The following is a 20,677-nucleotide window of genomic DNA, read 5'->3' as shown; positions in this document are numbered from 1 at the left end:
AAAAAAGACAAGTGGAGAAATGTGTACATAATAGACCACCTTTTATCTAAGGGTGGAAATACATGTATGTGTCTCAATACAGGCAAAAACATATTTTCCTTCTTAGAGAAATGGGGTAAAAGAAGTAAAGTAAAAGGGACAGAAAACACACTTCTCTGAATATGCCTTGTTTTATAAATTTGACTTTAAAACCATGTAACTTTAAAAAAAATTTATAAACAAAATTAAATAAAAATAAAAGCAATCCTTAACAATTCCAAATAAAAATAATGAATCTAATTTCATATTGAATTGGTGGCTTAGAGAGAGGAATTATTTTAAACAATTAAAAAAAAGACAGTAATTTGATAGTTTGAAGGACCAAAAAAAAAAAAAAAGACAAATTTTAACCTGTTTTCCAATCCCATTTACAATTGCATCCAAAAAAATTACCTAGGAATAAATCTAACTAAGGAGGTAAAAGACATGTACTCAGAAAACTATGTCACTCATGAAAGAAATTGAAGATGACACTAACAAATAGAAACATATACAATGCTCATGGATTGGAAGAGTTAATATTGTAAAAATGACCACATTAGCCAAAGCAATCTATGGATCCAGTGCAATCCCTACCAAAATACAAAAGGCATTTTTCACAGAATTGTATGAATTCACAAATAACTCTAAAATTTGTATAGAAACACAAAAGACCTTGAATAGCCAAAGCAATCTTGAGAAAGAAGAACAAAGCTGTAGTTACCACATTCCTTGATTTGAAACTATACTACACAGCTACAATAATCAAAACAGTATGGTACTGACACAAGAACAGACACATAGTTTAATGGAACAGAATAGAGAGCCCAGAAATATACCACACTTATATAGTCAATCTACAGCAAAGGGGACAAGAATACACAATAGAGAAAAGACAGCTTCTTCAACAAATGGTGTTGGAAAACTGGAAAGCTACATACAAAAGAATCAGACTGGATTACTTTCTCACACCACATAAGAAAATAAACTCAAAATGGATTAAAGACTTAAATGTAAGTCCTGAAACCATAAAACTCCTAGACAAAGTCATAAGCAGTAGGTTCTTTGACATTGATCTTAGCAATATATTTTTTGGATATGTCTCCTCCTGCAAGGGAAACAAAAGCAAAAATAAATAAATGGGACTACATCAAACTAAAAAGCTTTTGCACAGCAAAGGGAATTATCAACAAAACAAAAGGCTGCCTACTGAATAGGAGGAGGTATTTGCAAATGATGTATCCAAATAGGGATTAATATTGGAAATATACAAAGAACTCATACAACTCAGCATCAAAAAAAGAAAAAGAAAAAAAAAACAACAATCCAACAACCCAATCAAAAAATGGGCAGAGGCCCTGAGTAGACATTTTTCCAAAGAAAACATACAGGTGGCCAATAGGCACATGAAAAGATGCTCAGCATCACTAATCATCAGGGAAATGCAAATCTAAACCACAATATCACTTCACACCTGTCAAATGACTATTATCAAAAGACAGCAAATAACAAGTGTTGGCAAGGATGGGGAGAAAAGGGGACTTTTGTACACTCTTGGTGGGAATGTAAACTGGTGTAGCCACAATAGAGAACAGTATGGAGGTTCCTCAAAAAATTAAAAAATAAAACTACCATACAATCCAGCAATTTCACTCTTGGGTATTAATGCAAAGAAAAAAAAAGCACACTAATTCAAAAAGATACTTGCCCCCCTTTGTTCACTGCAGCATTATTTACAATAACCAAGCTATGGAAGTAACCTAGGTGCACATCAATAAATGAATGGATAAAGATGTGGTATACAAATACACACACACACACACACACACACACACACACACACCCCACACACAATGGAATAAAAGGAACAAAATCTTGCCATTTGCAACAACGTGAATGGACCTAGAGAGTATTTTGTTAACTGAAATAAGTCAAACAGAGAAAGACAAATACTGTATGATTTCACTTGTATGTGGAATCTGGAAAAAGGCAAACAAATGAACAACATAATAAAACAGAAACAGTCATACATACAGAGAACAAACAGGTGATTGCCAGAGGGGAGGGGTTGGGGGATGAGAGAAATAAGTGAGGAAGATTAAGAGATACAGACTTCCAACTGAAAAATAAATGAGTCACAGGTATGAAATTGGGGAATATGGGAATAATAATGTAATATCATTGTATGATGACAAATGGTAACTAGACAGCATGTTGGTCATTTTGAAATATATAGAAAGATCAAATCATTATGTTGTGCCCCAGGAATTAACATAGTGTTGTAGGTCAATTATACTTCAAAAACAAACTCAGAAAAAGAGATCAGATGGTGGTTACTAGATTCAGGGGGTAGAGAGAGGGGGATTGGATGAAGGTAGTCAAAAGGTATAAACTTCCAGTTGTAAGATAAGTAAGTACTAGGGATGTAATGTACAGCATGATAAATATAATTAATACTGCTGTATATTATATATGATTGTTAAAAGAGTAAATCCTAAGAGTTCCCATCACAAGGAAAAGATTTTTTTAATCTTTATTTTATCTTATATCTATATGAGATGATGAATGTTCACTAAACTTACTGTGATAATAATTTCATGATGGATGTAAGTCAGATCATTATGCGGTGCATGTTAAACTTATATAGTACTGTATGCCAATTATATATCAATAAAACTGGAAGGAAAAAATTTTTAATTTTAACCTGTTTTCAGTATTCACACCATTGTTAATGATATCGATATATATAAATGCGAATGTTGAGAGACAATGAAAATAAGTAACGATGTTAATGACATTTGAAGTCAAAATTCTCAGTCTATATTCTCAAATTTTTCATTTTGTCATACCATAAAGTAGGTAAGCTTTCAAAGACTACTAGGGCCATGCCAAAACGACACAAGGGCCATATTAAAAGATTGTCACTAGGGTAAATTGTATCCAAATATGGGACAATTTTAGTAAAAGGAAGAATAATAACTGAGCTACACTGAAATACATCTAATATATCAAAATTCATGAGTTCATAATGATACTAAGAAGAAAAATACCAGTTGTCACCTTTGGAAATGTTACAGCCATATTATGAAAACTGGCAAATAAAGGGAGAAACAAACATTTAATCTGTCCTTCTTGTATAAAACATATTTGAGAGTAAATAAATATTTAATAAAGGAAAATTTTTCTTTCCATGTATATGTGTGATATATTCTAGCTAATCAATTAAGTGATGAAATTACCAAAGTACCATTTTGTAAGTCCCAAATGCAATAATGGATCTAGGCAACAATCATCAATGGCTACTCAAATCACAAAAAAGAATGAACCAGAATATGGGCTTCATAACGGAAGCACCTAATATCACCAATGAAATATTCTTTTTAAAAAAACCTGCAATCACACCAAGCTTCTGTATCTAACTACCAGATTACAAAAAATACAGAGACAGAGGAGCATCTTAAATGACATCAAAAAGATGAAGTCAACCAGAAAATTTTAGACAATGAGAAAATTTACAGCACAAATAACCTGGTTGCTTCAACTAATCAACAGAAAGAAAAAAAAGAAGAGAGGGAAAGTATAAATTAAGAATCTTTAAGAGTTGTATCAACTAAATAAATACTGCAAAATCCATAGATCTTATTTAGATATAAATCAAATAAACCACTGTAGCAAAACACATCCAGGAGACAACTGAGGAAATTTTAAAATAAGTAGCTAGATGATGATATTGAGGAAGTATTGTTATTTTTCATTTGTAATTCAAAATAATCTAGTGAGGGCAGGAAGTATGTGGGCACAAAGGAGACATGACTGGATGTTATTTAATGATTAACTGGGTGATGGATATATGGGGTAGATTGTACTACACTCTGAGTTTACATATGCTTGAAATTTTCCATAATAAAATGTTGGGTTAAAAAAAGAACCAAATGTACCTATATAAAAGTTAAAAATAATTTACAAAGAGTTAATAAGGTGGAGGGCAGGGGGAAGCATATGGGAAAATTGTACCTTCCTCAATCTTGCTGTGATCCTGAAGCTGTTCTTAAAAAAAATAGTCTTAAAAAAAAAAGGGTAAATGGTTGCACAACTTTCTAAGGAGCTAATTTTTAAAGATATCATTAACATTACTTAGGTCATGGTTGTTTAGAGGTATGGATGTATTTAAGGAGAAAATAAAGTTTTGCTTTCTAAATTTATTTTAGTACAACTAACTTTCTGATATAAATGTATTTTACTAGACTATCTTTTGAAGACTATCTGGTTATGTGGTACAGTTACCCTCTTCCACATAGCCTACTTGGCTTCCACAAAAATAGGGCTGAATAACTGGCATTTGGGTTGTTTGGACTCATTTGTGTGTGTGTGTCCCTACGCAATGCAAAGAACTTAAGAAAGGATTCTTTTTTGCTCGTCACATTTCTTCTCTAGTTTTGTATAATTCTAATTATTACAGAATGTCTATTCATTATATAAAGCTAGAAGGATTCTTGGAAATCATATAGTCCCTCTCAATGAGGAAACTGTTATAGGAACAAAAACTGGCAAAAAAAATCCCCCCCTTTTTTTTTTCAATTCTCCACCCTGCTGTACTCTCTACTATGTCATTGCATTACAAAGTTTTGATCCTGTTTTCCATTTTCAAAGAAACTTGCTATTTAAGCGGGATGAAAAATATGTAAAGTTAGCTTGATATATAGAATAGAACTGAGTAGGTTTCTTAAAACAATGACCATCCTAAATTTATCAACATGAAGGAGAATTAAGGAGTCTTTTTTTTTTTTTTTGGAATGTAAATCAACCTTTTGACCAAAACCAAAAGAATTGAACCCTTATTTTCATTTTTTAACCACTCTCCAGCTTCCGGGATCTTCAAGTAAAATCTTATCTCCATCCAGCATGACAATATTTGGGTAAGGCATCGGTGGAAAATTTCACAGTCTATTTCAAAGAAAAATTTGCATATATGAGTCAGACATCTGCAGTATTTTGAAATATACTGGCAAATTAAAAATCACACACACTCTGCCAATGAGTTCTCACATCATCTAAATATTGCACATAGAGCCTTCATTGGTAATATGCTCTTAAAGTTCAGAATTCTGTTTCAGCACGTGCTTGTATGAATATTCTATAATAATGGTATGCTAAATCTCAATAAGCTTATCAGCCTTTATCCAAAGGCATTTGAGGATTTAATTGTTCTAACTAACTCAGGTGCTGAGATCTTTTGAAGAGTATGAAACAAATTTAACTCACTTAAAATAATCTATGAGGATTGACTCAGTGTTAAATAATTACACTATCATGTGGCGCTGATGGAAGACAGTTGTTTGGGCGTCAGGGAGTTGAAGGCTGAAAGACAAGCAGCGTGTGAAATAAGGCCTTCAACACTAACATTTTAACCTTGGGTAAAGGCAACTCAGTACTCAAATATGTATCAATGCTCTAAATATTTTTAATGTACATCTGGACTCTTAGAACAAAAGTTAGTCTACTTGATCTCTCTGTTTCAGTATCTTTCCTATCAACTGCACGCTATCTAAAGGAAGTGCAGATTCTGACTCCACCACAGCGTTTTAAAAAGTTGTGTCAAAATTTCCATGCTAAAGCTTTCCTTTCAGAAGTTGATGTGCCAAGAGATGTTTTCTGTAAATTGAAACTACCTCAAAGAAAATTACCTAAAGGAAAGAAAACTAGAACTAAAAAAAAATCAATGCAGAATGAGCCATACCTGTAAAAGCGTTTATTTGTATCAGCCTATTTAATGTAACAAAAATAAGTTTTATGAGTGAAAAAGATTCAAACATTGAGAATTCTCAATTGCACTGCTGCATTACTCACTTATTACCATATCTCATGATTTACATTGCATTCACTGACTATAAGTATGCTGCACTTTTAGGAATTGAATAAAAATTAAGATATTCTATTTTAGATGGAAAGAATTTTTAAAATAAATAATACTGATATGTCTTAAATATCTTTTTTTCAGGTAACCAAAGTTCAGTCACTTGATATTACTAGGTATCAACTCTTACAAAATCCCATAGAATAAAAAGGAAATGCAAAACTTTAAAAAATGTGACCATGATCAGGCTATCTTGAACCTCTCAGCTTCTTGTTTTTCCTATTGTAAAACTTCTGCTGGCTTACTCACTCCTGTATTATTATTATAGCACTGACTTTCTATTCCTTCTCTCTCTTTTTCTAACTACTAAACTAAACAAGTATACTAAGTGGTCCCTCTTGATCCTCCTGGAATTGTTTCATTATACCATCCTTCCTTGAAATCTTCAAGAATTCCCTTAGGGAACCCACTTTTGCAGCTTCTCTAATTTACAGTAGCTTCTCTGCCTGCCTTCAGGCTGGAAGGCGTATATGCCAACAAAAATCTCTCTCTGCTTATGGCTTCTTACCCCTGAGGATCTGTTTTGATCATGCCTTCTGAACCTTCCACCTGCACTGTTGGAAACCGGTATTTGCTCACTGCTGTCTTTGGGGAGTTTGGACACATAATGCAAAATGTAATATATTTACCACACACACATTCTTTCAGCCTTCACATCTGCTCAATTCTTTTCCCAAATCTCTGTTGTAGGCATTTATCTTCATTACCGCTACGCAACTATGTGCTTATAACCCCATTCCTGAGTCAACGAGATAACAACTTTCAGCTCTTTAGTTCCCAAATTCTTGCCTCTCCAATCATCTAAAGACGTCACAACACTGGACTCCTTTCCCTAAAATACCAATTCTCATCATTCCATTCATCTTCTCAAAATGTAAAGCTTGCTCCACATTGGTTTCTTGGCCCCTGAGAGCTTGCTTTATGCCGAGTGATTTATCTATAATTATTTCATTAAACAAATACAACCCCCCTCTGAGATGGTTATTGATTCCTTCAGTTTACAGATGAGGAAAACTGAGGTTCAGAGCGTTTAAGTGACTCTTCTTTAGTTAACAAAATGAAGTCCAAACTTAGCATGCTGCACATTCATGATTCCCCATGGATTCAGGTAATGCTAGTCAATCTGATTAAGCAGAACTTCTGACACTTCTTGCTGGCCAGTATGGACACACTCGTTTATGTTTCTAAGCTGTTGCTCACGCTGTTTTTCTCTCAAGGAAAGTTCTTCCACTCTTCTTCCTCCTACTCAAATCCAGCCCATTCTTCAAGGGCAGGATCAAGTCCTACCTTGTCTATGAGACCACTTGCCGACACCTCATCATTTTAGCGCACATTGATTGCCACCGATCTTAAGCGATGTAGGCCTATAGAAAAAATCCTACAGTTGGGAGCCTTGGGAAAATCACAACAGATGACAAATCCCACATATGTCTCTTCAAGTTAAACGACAAAAACCATACATTTCACAGTTACACAAAAGCAAATTATAACTTAGTCACGTTATAGTCAAAGAAAACACTTTGCTGATGTTTACTTAAGGAGCATAATGTTTTACATTATGCAATTCAGTGTAAATATACTAAGGGGCTTCTATGGCTAAACTTTGTGCTTGGGATCAGGGCTGTCTGTATGAATAAGAATCCATCCTGGAGGAATTTACACTCTATTGGTGGCATCAATCACAGAATTCCAATCTATAAGAGCTAAATAGAGCCATATTCAGATGAATGGTATACAAATATAGAAGCAATTCCTAAGAGCAGATTATATTTACACACACAATAAATTAAAAATGTATACTAGATGTCATCTTGGAAATTTATATTCATCATTATTTATACTTGTACTGACTACTTAATACATGAAAGGCATTTTGTATGCATATGTCTATATCTATATTATTGATAGTCTAAAGAAAGACAGTAAAATGATCACAGATTTTGGACATGAAATTAGCTGAAATCAATACAATTTGAATTTGCTTAACCATCTTCAAAAATTATTTACTGTAAGAGATTTGTAGTTATTGACTGAGGAACTACTTAGAAATTGCCAAATCTAAAGAGGATAATTGCTAAAATGATGATTAAAGTAATAAAAATACAATGAACCACACACTGTGTATTAAAAGGAGCACTGGATGACAAAAAAATGTGTCTTAATAATTATCTCCCGGGGCTTCCCTTGTGGCGCAGTGGTTGAGAGTCCGCCTGCCGATGCAGGGGACACAGGTTCGTGCCCCAGTCCAGGAAGATCCCACATGCTGCGGAGCAGCTGGGCCCGTGAGCCATGGCCGCTGAGCCTGCACGTCCGGAGCCTGTGCTCTGCAACGGGAGAGGCCACAACAATGAGAGGCCCGAATACGGCAAAAAAAAATATATATATATATATATCTCCCGAACTCTTCAAGGGAGAGAAAGAAAGATTGTTTCTAGTGAACATAATCATTTGGGGGCACTAGAAAAGTGTTGTGTATTCACAAGAATATATCACTAGGATTTCCCATTGTCTGGATGGACTATCTTTCGAAACCAGAATAAGCGGAACTTTTCAATTCTTTGCACCAGCATGGATGGGTTGTTAAGACCTTCATGGAGAGCTGTGTTGAAAAACGTTCCAATGCCACTTTCGGGCTTAGAGTTAGAGATCATGATTAACCATGTCCACCAAGGTTACACAAGATGGTCTGTGTTTTAGGGAAGATGGTGGGGAGGGGAATGAGGAATTACAGGTAACGTACTTTATGCATTTACCATACCTATTCAATGATAAGTAATTTCTGTGAGCAAATTTCCATTACTAATTTTGTTTCCTAGGCACCTTGATAGAGAGAATGCAGTATGAAAAATGGATGATTCAGATTTCCAGTTACAAGAAATATGTATAATCCTCCCATAAATTTAGAAATTAACTTTCTATTATGTACCTATTAGATTTTTTCTACTTATAGCCAAATATTCAATAATATTTTAACTATAGTCACGACATTGTCAACTCTTTTAATCCTATAATCTTCAAAAACAAATAAATAAGTCTGTATAAGTAATTCTCCAGAGTAGCATATGGCTAACAAAAGAAGATAATATTGAATATCATGGTTAAGGAAGGCAGCAGTTATTTAGGAGAAGAATGACTTTGAAGTAGTAATCATAGCAGGCCTTTCTATGTTGATCATAATCTTAATGATCAATGGGCTGGTTTTCTCAATAAAGGCCATAATCTACTATTTGTTCTACCTACTAATGAAATTATATCATATGTATTATGCATAGTATCATTAATCTAAAAGACAAACTATTGAAGAAATGAAAGAGAGGTTATGCCTATTCAACTTTATCATCAAAGAGGTTTGTAAAAAGCAAGAGTAACTTTTTATCATCTAAATTAAACTGAACATTCTTTCAGGGTTTTAGATTTAAGCCTTTTCTCCTTTTCAGTAATCAGAGAGAGAAAAAGTCTTGAAAATTTTTTCTTAGTTGACATGTGGTGGAAGAATGTACAGTACCTTTAAGTCCATGAAGATACTTATTCACGTACTTAGTAGTTGAGTATGTTGACTCAAACTTTAGGATCTTGAGAAATTTCCTAACCAAGTTTACCAGTCAAATGTTTCTACCACTAAATCCAATTACTCCAGTTTTAAAAATAAAATAAAATCTTCACAAAGAGGCCAGCATTCATAGTACCCATTACTTTGAAATCTTAGTTAAATAAAGGAGTGAAAATAAAGTTGGGAAAATAGAATCCATTTAATACACTTTCCCATCAAATTCTCTGGAACAAAAACTCTCCTTTACCTCCGTTAGTCTGCAATGTGCACCACATTCACTTGGTCTCTGGGTATGTAATGACCTCTAACGTTCTCCCCAAGGGATAGTCCAGTCATGCAGTGATCTCCTTGAACACAGGTAATGACAAACAACAAGCTAATTCTCAAAAAGGTTTTTTTTTTAAAGTCATTTTTACTACTTTTAAATGAGTGTGTTTGATGCATGATTTTGGTCCCCCTGATTAATGGTCACCGCCAGCCCAGCTTCTGGAATTGTAATGTTTCTGTGAGCTTCCCTCCAGCAGAGCTCGACCATTAATCCAGTGGCATATGTCAGCTCAGCAGAGCAAGGTCACTCTTCTGCTTCAAGGGGAACCTTTTTAGAAATAATAAAACTGACAGAAAGTTCTTTTTTGCATGTTTTATGCCACCTGAGGTTGAGTGCTGCAGTTAATATCATAAAGCTTATAAACATTCCCATCTCAGGCAGCACCCGCTGACACTATGCTTAGGAATTTAAACTATTTTTTCTTAGTAAGAACAGACATGTTTATGTGGAACAAATATACAGTATGTAATCTTGAACAAGGAAAGAATAAGTAGAAAAAAAATAGTTGTAAGTTCATGCTAGGATATTTGGAAGAGATGTTTGGGTTCTATAACTTCTTCATTGTCAATTACATCTATTTTCCTTTCATTGTATTTGGATTTGGCTCTAAAAATATTTTAGTCTATTGAGGAGTTAATAGTGGTTTGAAATGTAATAGTAGTGGTAGAAATGAACTCAGTTTATGACAATTCCTAAACCTACAATATATGTCTGATAATTGTAGAACATTTATCTTTGAAGGAATTTTATTTTTAAAATTATGAACCTTTGTTTCATTGGTAATGGGTACTTTAGAATTGGTAAATAATTATAGTGAGATATTCATAAGCTTAAAGTAATTTGAAATTAGTAGATGGCTTAGTTTAGAAAAGATGATGGCTGTATAATAACTCACAATATAAAGAATATATACCCATAAGCATTACAAAATTTATATATCAAATTATTTATTATTACTGTTAATTAAAAAATCAAAGTTGCCTAGCTAAAACCATGTGAATATTCAGAAAAAATTTTAATCAAATATTCAGACCAATGTCATATCACTATATATTATGATATTGATATAAGGTAAATCTGTCTTGAATCTTATTCCAGGAATTTAAATTGTTAAAATTATGAAAAACATAGAAAAGAAACTTCATTGTTTAGCTGTCTTTATTTTATGAATATAGAGAAAAGGTGGGGTCAGGTGGCAACTTAAGCCAGTCTTTCCAAGAAGCCAGTTCCTTGGTTGGGTCTCTATGTCCAATGTCAAGCCCTCTCATTGACAGGTACAAGAACTTTATTTTTCAAGCTTGCAGAACTAAACAACTCCAAGGGGGACTGACTCATAAACTAAACTGTTAGGCTACCAAAAATGGCAATACCAAGTATTGGTTAGGTATGAGAAATTCAACTGCCAAGAAGAATGCATATTCTTGTTGACTGATCAAAGAAATGTCTCCCCTAGAGACATGGGATGCAAAGTCATTGCTGGAAGTTTGTTTGATTAGTATAGTAGAGTCACAGAAAAGTGAATTAGGTTGTATTAAAGGCTAGAGACACGAAGTTATAATAGCCTGAACTTAGTTCACCTAAGTGAGCAAGTCTGCTGAGCCTAATGGAATATTTGCTTTTGTTGATACAGATTGTTCTGCAGACTCAATGGCAAATTTCTACTCTCCACCTCCTTTCTAACCTCCCTGAAAGCAACTCTTTGCAAATGCTTTTTTTTTTCCCTTCAGACAGATTACATTACAATTTTTGATTATTGTTTTGTCTCATTACATTCTAAGAATGGTTACTTTGTTTTATATGGGTGTTGCCCAGATCTTTATCGGTGACACATTTACAAACTATGTCTTGGAGTAGAGTACTACTTTAGATGACTTATATTATCCATTAGTCATTACACAAGTATTATGCATATGTTGAGGAAACACGACTATGTTCCATATTATAAATATTTTTGATGGTAGCCAAAGTGTAATAGAGGGCACATGGAGTCTGAAAGTTAGACAGAGTTCAATACCCTTTGTTCCCCCCCAAAAATTGCAGGGATACAAATATGAATTAGATGCATCCCCTGTTCTTGATGGTAACTCCATTTGGGAGGACATATTAGAATAAACTATGTTAAAAGAAACAATAGAGGTAGTGAACAAGTACTATTAAACTAGAAAGGAGGGAGAGATTATTAATCAAACATGAACCATGTGCTAGGGAATTTACATATGGTAATTAACTTAATTCTCACATCAATCCTATGTGACGTGCCTTAACATATCCCCTTCGTCAGATAAGCACAAGAAACTCAAAAGATGTTTAACAAAATGTTCAACATCTCATAGTTAAGAAATATCAAAATAAGACCTCAAACCCAATCTATAAGACTTTAGTTCATATTTCCTCCTGCTCTGCCAGAATGCCCTCTAATGCACTGCCTTGGGTTAACTGGTGGAGGCTTTTTTGAGGGAATGAGAGTCCAGTGAGGTATTAAAAAATAAGTTCATGAATTGAGAAAAATGGGCAAAGGTATTCTAGGGTAAGAGAGGCACAAACAGGAAAGAATGAGAGTGGTCAGAGCCACTGAAAGCTGAGAATTGGATACACAAAGAGAGACACCAGGTTATGTGCACAGAGGGGCAACAAAGTTAAAGGGCAGCAAGTGGTGGCCAACTGCCAGCCAGAAAGAAGCCTAGACAGATCCTTCCCTATGGCCCTCAAAGGAAACCAATTCTGCCGCATCTTGATCTTGGACTTCCAAACACCAGAACTGTGAGAAAATAAATTTCTGTTCTCTATGCCACTGAGTCTATGGTATTTTGTTACAGAAGCCCTAGAAAACTAATACAGACTTAGGTGAAAACTTCCAAAACTCTTTAAGTGAGGGGAGAAAGGGGACATGGCCAGCTGTGTTGACAAATGGCTCTCTATCTATAGAAGAATCATTTTGTCTACCACCAGAGACAGCTTAAAACCCTCTTCTATTCTTATTAATCAATTCTTAATGGAGGACATTTTTGTTCTCTACTAAGAAGCTAATTATGAATGTCTTGTTTCCAAAAGTTCACCTAAGTCCTTAACACTAGAAAGGAAGAGAAATGGATCAGTTTGGGAATGCTAAATTTGGAAACACAGCTATGTAGAGTATGGACTTAATTCCATTATTAAAAAGAAACCACACAATCTGCAGGGATAATGAAGCCATTTATCTCCTAAGCAAGGTAAGGAAAGTTTAAAGAGATAAGTGTGTCATTAAATTGATTTTTAACAAATCCAGTGCATTGGTAGTCAAGGTAATGACTTTATACCTTCTTATAGGATGTAATACCCACATTTACAAGGGGAGTCTACACTTCTGTCATTTCTCTCAACCATTTGTCTCCAGAACTTTCTATGTATCATCTGGGCACTGTGTTTTTTTCAGATATAGCCATCTATTTGGTACTAACCCTTTGCTACTTGCTTGAAATAAAACTTGATTACAGATTCATGTTCTATAAAATGGGATGGCTAGAGTGAATTGATACTTTGTTTGAAGATAATTTTTCAAGGCTAAAATTATTTACCTCTTTCAAACAATTCAACAAGGTGAAATAAGCAAATTATTAGTTCATCTATTCTGATTCAAGTTACCCCAGAAATGAAAATTAAATTCAATAGAAAATTGTATTTTGAAGAAAGAGGTAGAAACTTTTGGGAAGTGGCATATCAGTATGGGGGTAATTTTCTGGTGGCTGGGAGCAGAGGGATGAGGGCATTTCTCCTTGAAGTGTGGGCACCAGCTGGAAGAAAGAACAGTGCAGAGCAGGGGCAGCTTTTCTCTTTACCACCTTTAGAGCCCATGTGGTAAGTTCCTTTCTTATATATCTAGATGTATACAGTATGTACAAATAAATCCCAAATTCAACATCTTCTCAACATCCACCTGTCACTTCCCTTGTCTGAGCCACCATTATCTCTTTCCTAGTTTCTGTAATAGCTTCCTAAAGGGTCTCCTTTCCCTGCTTCCTCCCTCACTTTCTTCAGTGTATTTGAAACACAAAAGCAAGAATAAACCCACTAAATATAAGCCAGATCCTTCTCTTCCCTTCTCAAAGTCTTTTAATACTAGCTCAAATCCTTATAATGACCTAGAAGGCCCTCTACATCTCTGTGTGACTGCTCTTCCCCTTGTGTATTCTTATCCATTGTTTCTCAAACACACCAGGGACACTCCATATATACACTACTATGTATAAAATAGATAATTAATGAGAACCTACTGTATAGCTCAGAGAACTTTACTCAATGCTCTGTGGTGAATTAAATGGGAAAGAAATCCAAAACAGAGGGGCTATATGTATACGTGTAACTGATTCACTTTGCTGTACAGCAGAAACTAACACAACATTGTAAAGCAACTCTGCTCTAATAAAAATTAATTTAAAAGAAAAAAAGGCTTTTGGTCTTGCTCATCCCTGGGCCTGGAGTAAGATTTCCTCAGCCAATCTCATGGCCAGCACTTCATTCCCTTCTGGTCCCTTTTTAAATGTCCCATTCTCACCAAGTCTTCCCTGGTTCTTTGTATTTCGTATTCTTCCTTTTCTTCTTAACACTTACCATCACTTAGCCTACTCTGTATTTAACATATTCATCTTGTTTATTGTCTGTCACCCCCAGTAAATATAAATCCTATGAGGCCAGGGGTCTTTGTTTTATTCACCACTGTATTCCCAGCATATGGTCTATATTGTTCATAGTAAGCACTCAGTAGATATCTATTGCTTTGAAGAATGAAGGAAGGAAGGAGTGAATTAACTTTTAAGTTCTTTGAAGAGATTAGTAGAAAAAAATATCTCCAGATTGGGAAACTTTAAACGTTATTGATGCTCAGGTACATTATACATTAGGTAAATTAGAATATTGAAGAAGAAACCCAATCATCAGTATTTCTTAAAGCTCTTCAGTGATTCAAATGTGCAACCTAGGTTGAGAACCATCAATGTAGAAATCATTTCCAAACTTTAAAGTGCTCACAGAGCTCCTGGGTATCTCACTACAATGTATATTCTGAGTTAATAGGCCTGGGGTAGGCCAGAGAATCTGCATTTCTAACAAACTCCTGGAATGCCAGTGTTGCTAGTCTGTAGGACCACAATGAGTAGCAATACTTAGATACATATTCAACTCAAACTTGGTGGCCCTGTAATACGTTTTACTGTGGTCTATACTCCATTTTCTTCTGTCTTATGTTATTTGTCTTTAGGTTTGCATTATAATTTACTTTAAATATTTCTTGGAAAACAAATATGACACAAATACTAACTAAATACAGAAGTGAAGAGAACCTTTAGAGAGATTTTTTAGGGGAACAGGGGGGTAATAACCCAAAGTAAAGATAAACATTTATTTATACCCACCATTTTTCTAATGGGAAAAGTGGATTCAAAATATTACTTACATTGTATATCACATACCTTACTTGGAATCACTTTGTTTGAAAAGCCAAAACATTCAACTGAAGAAACATAAATTAAAGTCTGAAAATTATACCCCAGATGATGACGCAAAAAGAAGTAGCAGGGGGGAAACCCACAGGTTTAGAAAAAGAAAAGCCGCCCCGAATAATCTCAAATCAATTTTTTTGCTAGCCATGATATCTTGGACAAAATTTTTCACAGCTACAGTGCTGTTTTCTGTAAATTAGGTGGCGGAGGGAGTTCCATAAACCCCTTGTGCAAGTACTTGGCCTAAAGTAAGCACCGGTTCACATAAATACTTCTTCTCTTTTCTTATACCTGGTTAGATAAGAGTTAAAAATGTATCTTAACAGTCTTGATAGGAAAAGCAATGAAGAAAGCTCTTAAATGCCACAACTATGTGTCATCCTTGTCTAGGAGCATAAATTTGCACAGCGGGCAGTACAGTGAAAACAACTCATAATCAACTCATCACCCCTCATCATTGCTAGGATCAAATGCAAATGGGAAAGAATGCCACTTCAGTCATTGCTAGTGAAAATTAGCATCTGTGACACTAATGGTGTCTCATTTAGTATGCACTTTAGATTTTAAGAAATGGTAAAAAAAAAACAAAGAAACAACTATTTCCAGAGCTGCCATTATATCAGTGTTTCCCTTTAAAATAACAGTGGTATTTGAATCTCCTTTACTCAAAGAAAAACCTGAGTTAAGATTGATTAACACAGATCATTAATCCCAGCCAAATAAAGGTCAGCCTGTTCTAATTACAGGAGCAGAGCTTCATCTGTGGTGTCTATTCCTTTTCTATTTTCAAAGTTTCTACCATATTCCCTAACCTGGAACAATGGTCTACTTGTTATGTAACAATGGGACTCTCTAGGGATTCTTGCACAACATTTATTTTATTGGAGGTTTTCTTAAAATAAAACTTAGAAATGATTTACAATTGTATTTACTCACAAGCATACAAACTTTCTTATGTACACACTAACAAGCTTGCTACCAAGAATAATGAAAATACATAGTACTAGTCAGTATTCATACTTGAACCAGGTTGCATACAGTAGAATCAAGAAACTTCATTCACTTTCCAAATACTTATTAAGAGCTTACTACATTAAAGGTGTTATACTAGATTTAGGAGGGAAATACATGCGTTTAACTATCTCAATACTAGGTCATGATTTTTTTGACAATTTGAACATTTGAATGCTAATAAAGTTGTTCTTATTGTTGTTTTACAATTTTAAGTTTTAAAGCTTGGATGGACACCTGGAGGGATTTAATAGGTGGAATTCTGGCATTTAGTCAGAGACAGGAATGGAGGACCTCTAAATTCCTTTCCACCTGACAGAGAGAGGCTCTTAAAAATATGCTCTCCCAGTTTTCTTTAAAACTTAGCTGGTGATTAAGACAGAAATAGAAATAATATCTACGGTCCCTATGCTTGTAATGGTGGCATAATAATTAAGAACAGGAGTGCCAGAAATTGACATATGTATTTCATACAACAGAGTTTTATTTTTTATCTGTGCATCTTTGCTTAAGTTCATTAACCTTCTCTATGCCTTCTCATCTATAAGGCTAAATAAAAGTTATTCTCTCACAGAAATGTTACAAATATTAAATAAATTAATGTACAAAAAGCTCTAAACACAGCCACTGGTACATCATAACCTCACAGTAAATATAGCAAACTAAAACATTTTAGTTGGAAAAAGAGTTAAGGAAAATTATGTTCTATAATTTAAAGATTTATTGAGTGTAATGAGATCATATCTTTTGCACTCTGCATACTAGATATGCTTATTTTTTTAATTCACAATCAGTAGTGGGCACTAGTGATGATGAGGTGAAAACAAAATTCAAAAAGGAAAGTACAGTACCTTGCAAGTATGTTAAGAAAGGCTATTTTTGATTGACTAATCTAAATGTAGAATACTTAATCATTTATCAAAAAGAAATTTATCAAATATCTTTCTTAATTTGGAATTTACTAATATGCCATAGAGAGTTCTGAGACATGAATTATAACAGTTTCCCTTATGGAATATTTCTGGTCTCTCCTTTTTAACCTACACTATGAATCTCTTATAATAAATATGAATGCTCTTTGTCCTATTTATGAGTTATTTGAAGGAAAGAACCCATACCAAAAATGGAGAAACAGAGGAGAATAAAAGGTGAAAAGGGAAACATATTAATAAATTATAGATGGTAAAATGATATTTTAATGGGTTCTGATTTTTTTTGATTCATGGATATCTTTATTGATAAGTCTTGTGAATATAAGAAAATAATAAATTATTTTGTATACGGACTTATAAAATCTATTGCTACATTTTATATCCATGAATGTTTTGAACTTTCTTACAACCACAGGACATATTTAAAAATACTAATAACAAAGTCCTTCTCCATTTACTTACTTTTTCAAATGAACAGTTTTGTAACTTTTATTTAAGGAATAACATTAGGTATAATATTCACTCACCATTTGAATTGGGTATTAGGTCACCTGAACTACAACCCACAGAAGTTAACATGAGCTGCATGACTAAATAATAGTCACCTCATTTTTAATGTTGTTGCTTCTTACCTACTTTAGCATTTACAGTTAAAAAGCAAGGAAATCTTTCTCAGAAATTTTGAAAGAGTATAGCACAAGGAATGTATGTTTCCAGGTCAAGAGATGTGAATGATTGTCTGGTATGTAGTCAATTAATGTAGACGGAGATTCCCTACATTTCAGACTGATTTCTTGATGGTCCTATTCTATCTTTCTAGACACAGGCCCTATGTTCCCTTCTAGTAGATGAAGGGATCTGCAGTCCTCACTCTACTAGCCATTTATTTGTAGGAGTCTCTGCCATCTCTTAGGGATTTGGCTCTTTTTCCATAAAATACACAAAGAAAATTACCCAGTAAACTAAATGTGAATTAAAGCAAAGTTGTTTCTAACACATAATTATAATAATTGGAAAAATATCACCTCCATATTAAAAGGAAAGGATTTAGTTGATCTGGAAGGTATGAACATGTGAATATACATTCACATAGCTCTTTAAATTCATATAAAATGAAACCATCCATCTAAAGGAAACAGGAATTCATTCATAGCAAAAGTTAATGTTTCCGGTGTGACTATTTTCTGTGATATATTTTGTTACCAGATGTATATTTTATCAAATATATTTTTACATTTATGAATAAGTAAGTCAGTAAGATGAACAATATACCACTTCTATTACAATAGTTCCTACAATTAAGGCAAATGATGATCATAGACTAAAGTATCATTTTGAAAATTGTTCAATGACATAAATATGATAGTAGTTCACTACATAATAGAGTTCTTATGAGATACTCTAACTTTAAATTTTAAATACTTGGAGGGAAACCACTGCTTCATATTAATTTTTGTGATCTCCTTAAAACTTACTACTGTCAACTCAATATTGGTTGTGTTTAATCAAGCAAATTGTATGTAAAAATAATCTTGAACAGAAAGGTAAGTAATGTTTTTAAAAACTTTGTTGTATTCTTTGGGAAATGTTACCTTGAATTTTTATTTTATTAAGGAAAAAGAAATCATGCTATGTTATCCAGCTGTATTTTTGGTTTTTCTTTGCGGTACACGGGCCTCTCACTGTTGTGGCCTCTCCTGTTGTGGAGCACAGGCTACGGACGCACAGGCTCAGCGGCCATGGCTCACGGGCCCAGCCGCTCCGCGGCATATGGGATCTTCCCGGACCGGGGCACGAACCCTTGTCCCCCGCATCGGCAGGCGGACTCTCAACCACTGCACCACCAGGGAAGCCCCCAGCTGTATTTTTAACTAGAGATGCTTGCCTACCCTTTATCAGATTTTTGTGTCAGAAGGAATTAATATTGAAAATCATTTATTCTTAGTTTTCAAAGACTGGCAATCATTTATTTTCAGTTTTATTCAGAGAGGTTGTGTGGTAACTTGCAAAGAGTTATAAAACATAGACGATTGTTCAACGTCACGACAATTCAAAGTTCACAATCAACTCCCAACTCCTTTCTCTCTGAATGGTGCCTAGCAAATAAAGGTCAATAATTGATAATAAATCAGTCCTCTAAAAAGACACCTGAACTCAGTTATTGTTTATTCACAAGCAGATTTAAATTGTTATTTACCTAAGAAACTCAAAAAATGTACAGGTTTTGGAAAACTTCTCTGACACCAGTATTTCACAGATATTTTCTTTTATGTTATTAATGAAACTAATTTATAGTTCTACAATAGAATGTAAACTTTGTTATCTCATATCCTACTTTTTAAGTAGTAATTATTTTCAATACAAAGAGTAGGGTAACATTTCAAATAGAACCAATTTGTCAAATCTATACATTTATGGGGTTTTGATGTTTCCCAAACACAACCCAGTCCTCTCTCTAGTAGTGGAGTTAGTTCAAGAGAGAGAGGGTAGAAAAAATAACCTCTACAACAAGCTATCATATTTTAGTCTGAAAAAATGAAAAAAATTAAATATTTAATCAAAACACCTCCATTTTACAGCCTCATAATTAAATATATTATGAAGAGCTGAGAATGCAAGAGATAAAATGCACTTGGTAGATTGTTAAATAGACCTTGACACCTTTATAGTTATTAGAAATGTACACCAAGATTTCATAATATCAGCCTTTCAAAAAGAGACCACCAAAATGATTTCCATGAAGCTGACAATACAAGCTCAAAGTTCAGTTACAGATGTAAATAATCAAATATGCCCTATAAGATAAAATTACAGAGACAATAATTGTCAGGTATTATTTAACACCTAAACTTAACTTAGCAATTCAATTTTTTCCATATTTGCCATGAGGGATTCAACCCTATGGTTGAATTGATTTATGACTGACAGATAAGAACAATGTGTGTGCGTGTGTATTCTATTAAACATGTTGGTTTTGTCCGACTATGTATGAAATTACCTTACCTTTGGTTTTTGATGTTTCTCCTTCTCTGAAACATTGGATGGTTTTCTCTTCAGCATTTTGAATTCAGACTACTCCGAGTGAGTGCACTTTCTGTTGTTACAGAAACAACTGAAGACGGTCAGCAGTATGTTATCTATGATGTAGAGCCACAGATAAGTTTGAGCCTAGTAACCTGCCACTTCCTCTTTTGGTCAGGATATGACTTCACATATACACGGGTGAAGTTTTTTTTGGTTTTTTTTTAACGGTAATTCTTTGGTAACTCTTTAACGTTCTGTTCCTGCTGTATTCTACTAGGTAGATTCTTAAATCTCACATTTTGACATGCCTGCGTTTACAAGGGCCATGAAGATTTCCAAATAAAGTGCATTTTTTCAGTTGATACAAAAATAAAAATCTATAACATTCCACAGGTAGAGGGAAGAAAACATCTGAGCCAATAAATG

At 34.1% G+C, this 20,677-nt stretch overlaps 1 protein-coding gene across 3 annotated transcripts in view; it reads right to left on the bottom strand.

Moving 5' to 3' along the window:
- SAMSN1 (SAM domain, SH3 domain and nuclear localization signals 1) overlaps nt 1–20,358 on the bottom strand; it is a 48,577-nt gene extending 28,219 nt beyond the window's left edge. For 2 of the 3 annotated variants that reach the window (XM_082839338.1, XM_082839339.1), the window contains exon 1: nt 20,231–20,358. In XM_082839338.1, coding sequence (XP_082695464.1) covers nt 20,231–20,287 — 57 coding nt within the window. In that variant the 5' untranslated portion in view covers nt 20,288–20,358. Of the gene's footprint in view, nt 1–9,729; nt 9,786–20,230 lie in introns of those variants that run through there. The other variant, XM_082839340.1, reaches the window with a different exon arrangement.
- Between the last annotated feature and the right edge of the window lie 319 nt (nt 20,359–20,677).

Source organism: Leucopleurus acutus, assembly GCF_964270905.1.
Source record: "Leucopleurus acutus genome assembly, chromosome: 5".
Taxonomy (NCBI): Eukaryota; Metazoa; Chordata; class Mammalia; order Artiodactyla; family Delphinidae; genus Leucopleurus; species Leucopleurus acutus.
This window is presented reverse-complemented; position numbering and strand designations above follow the sequence as displayed.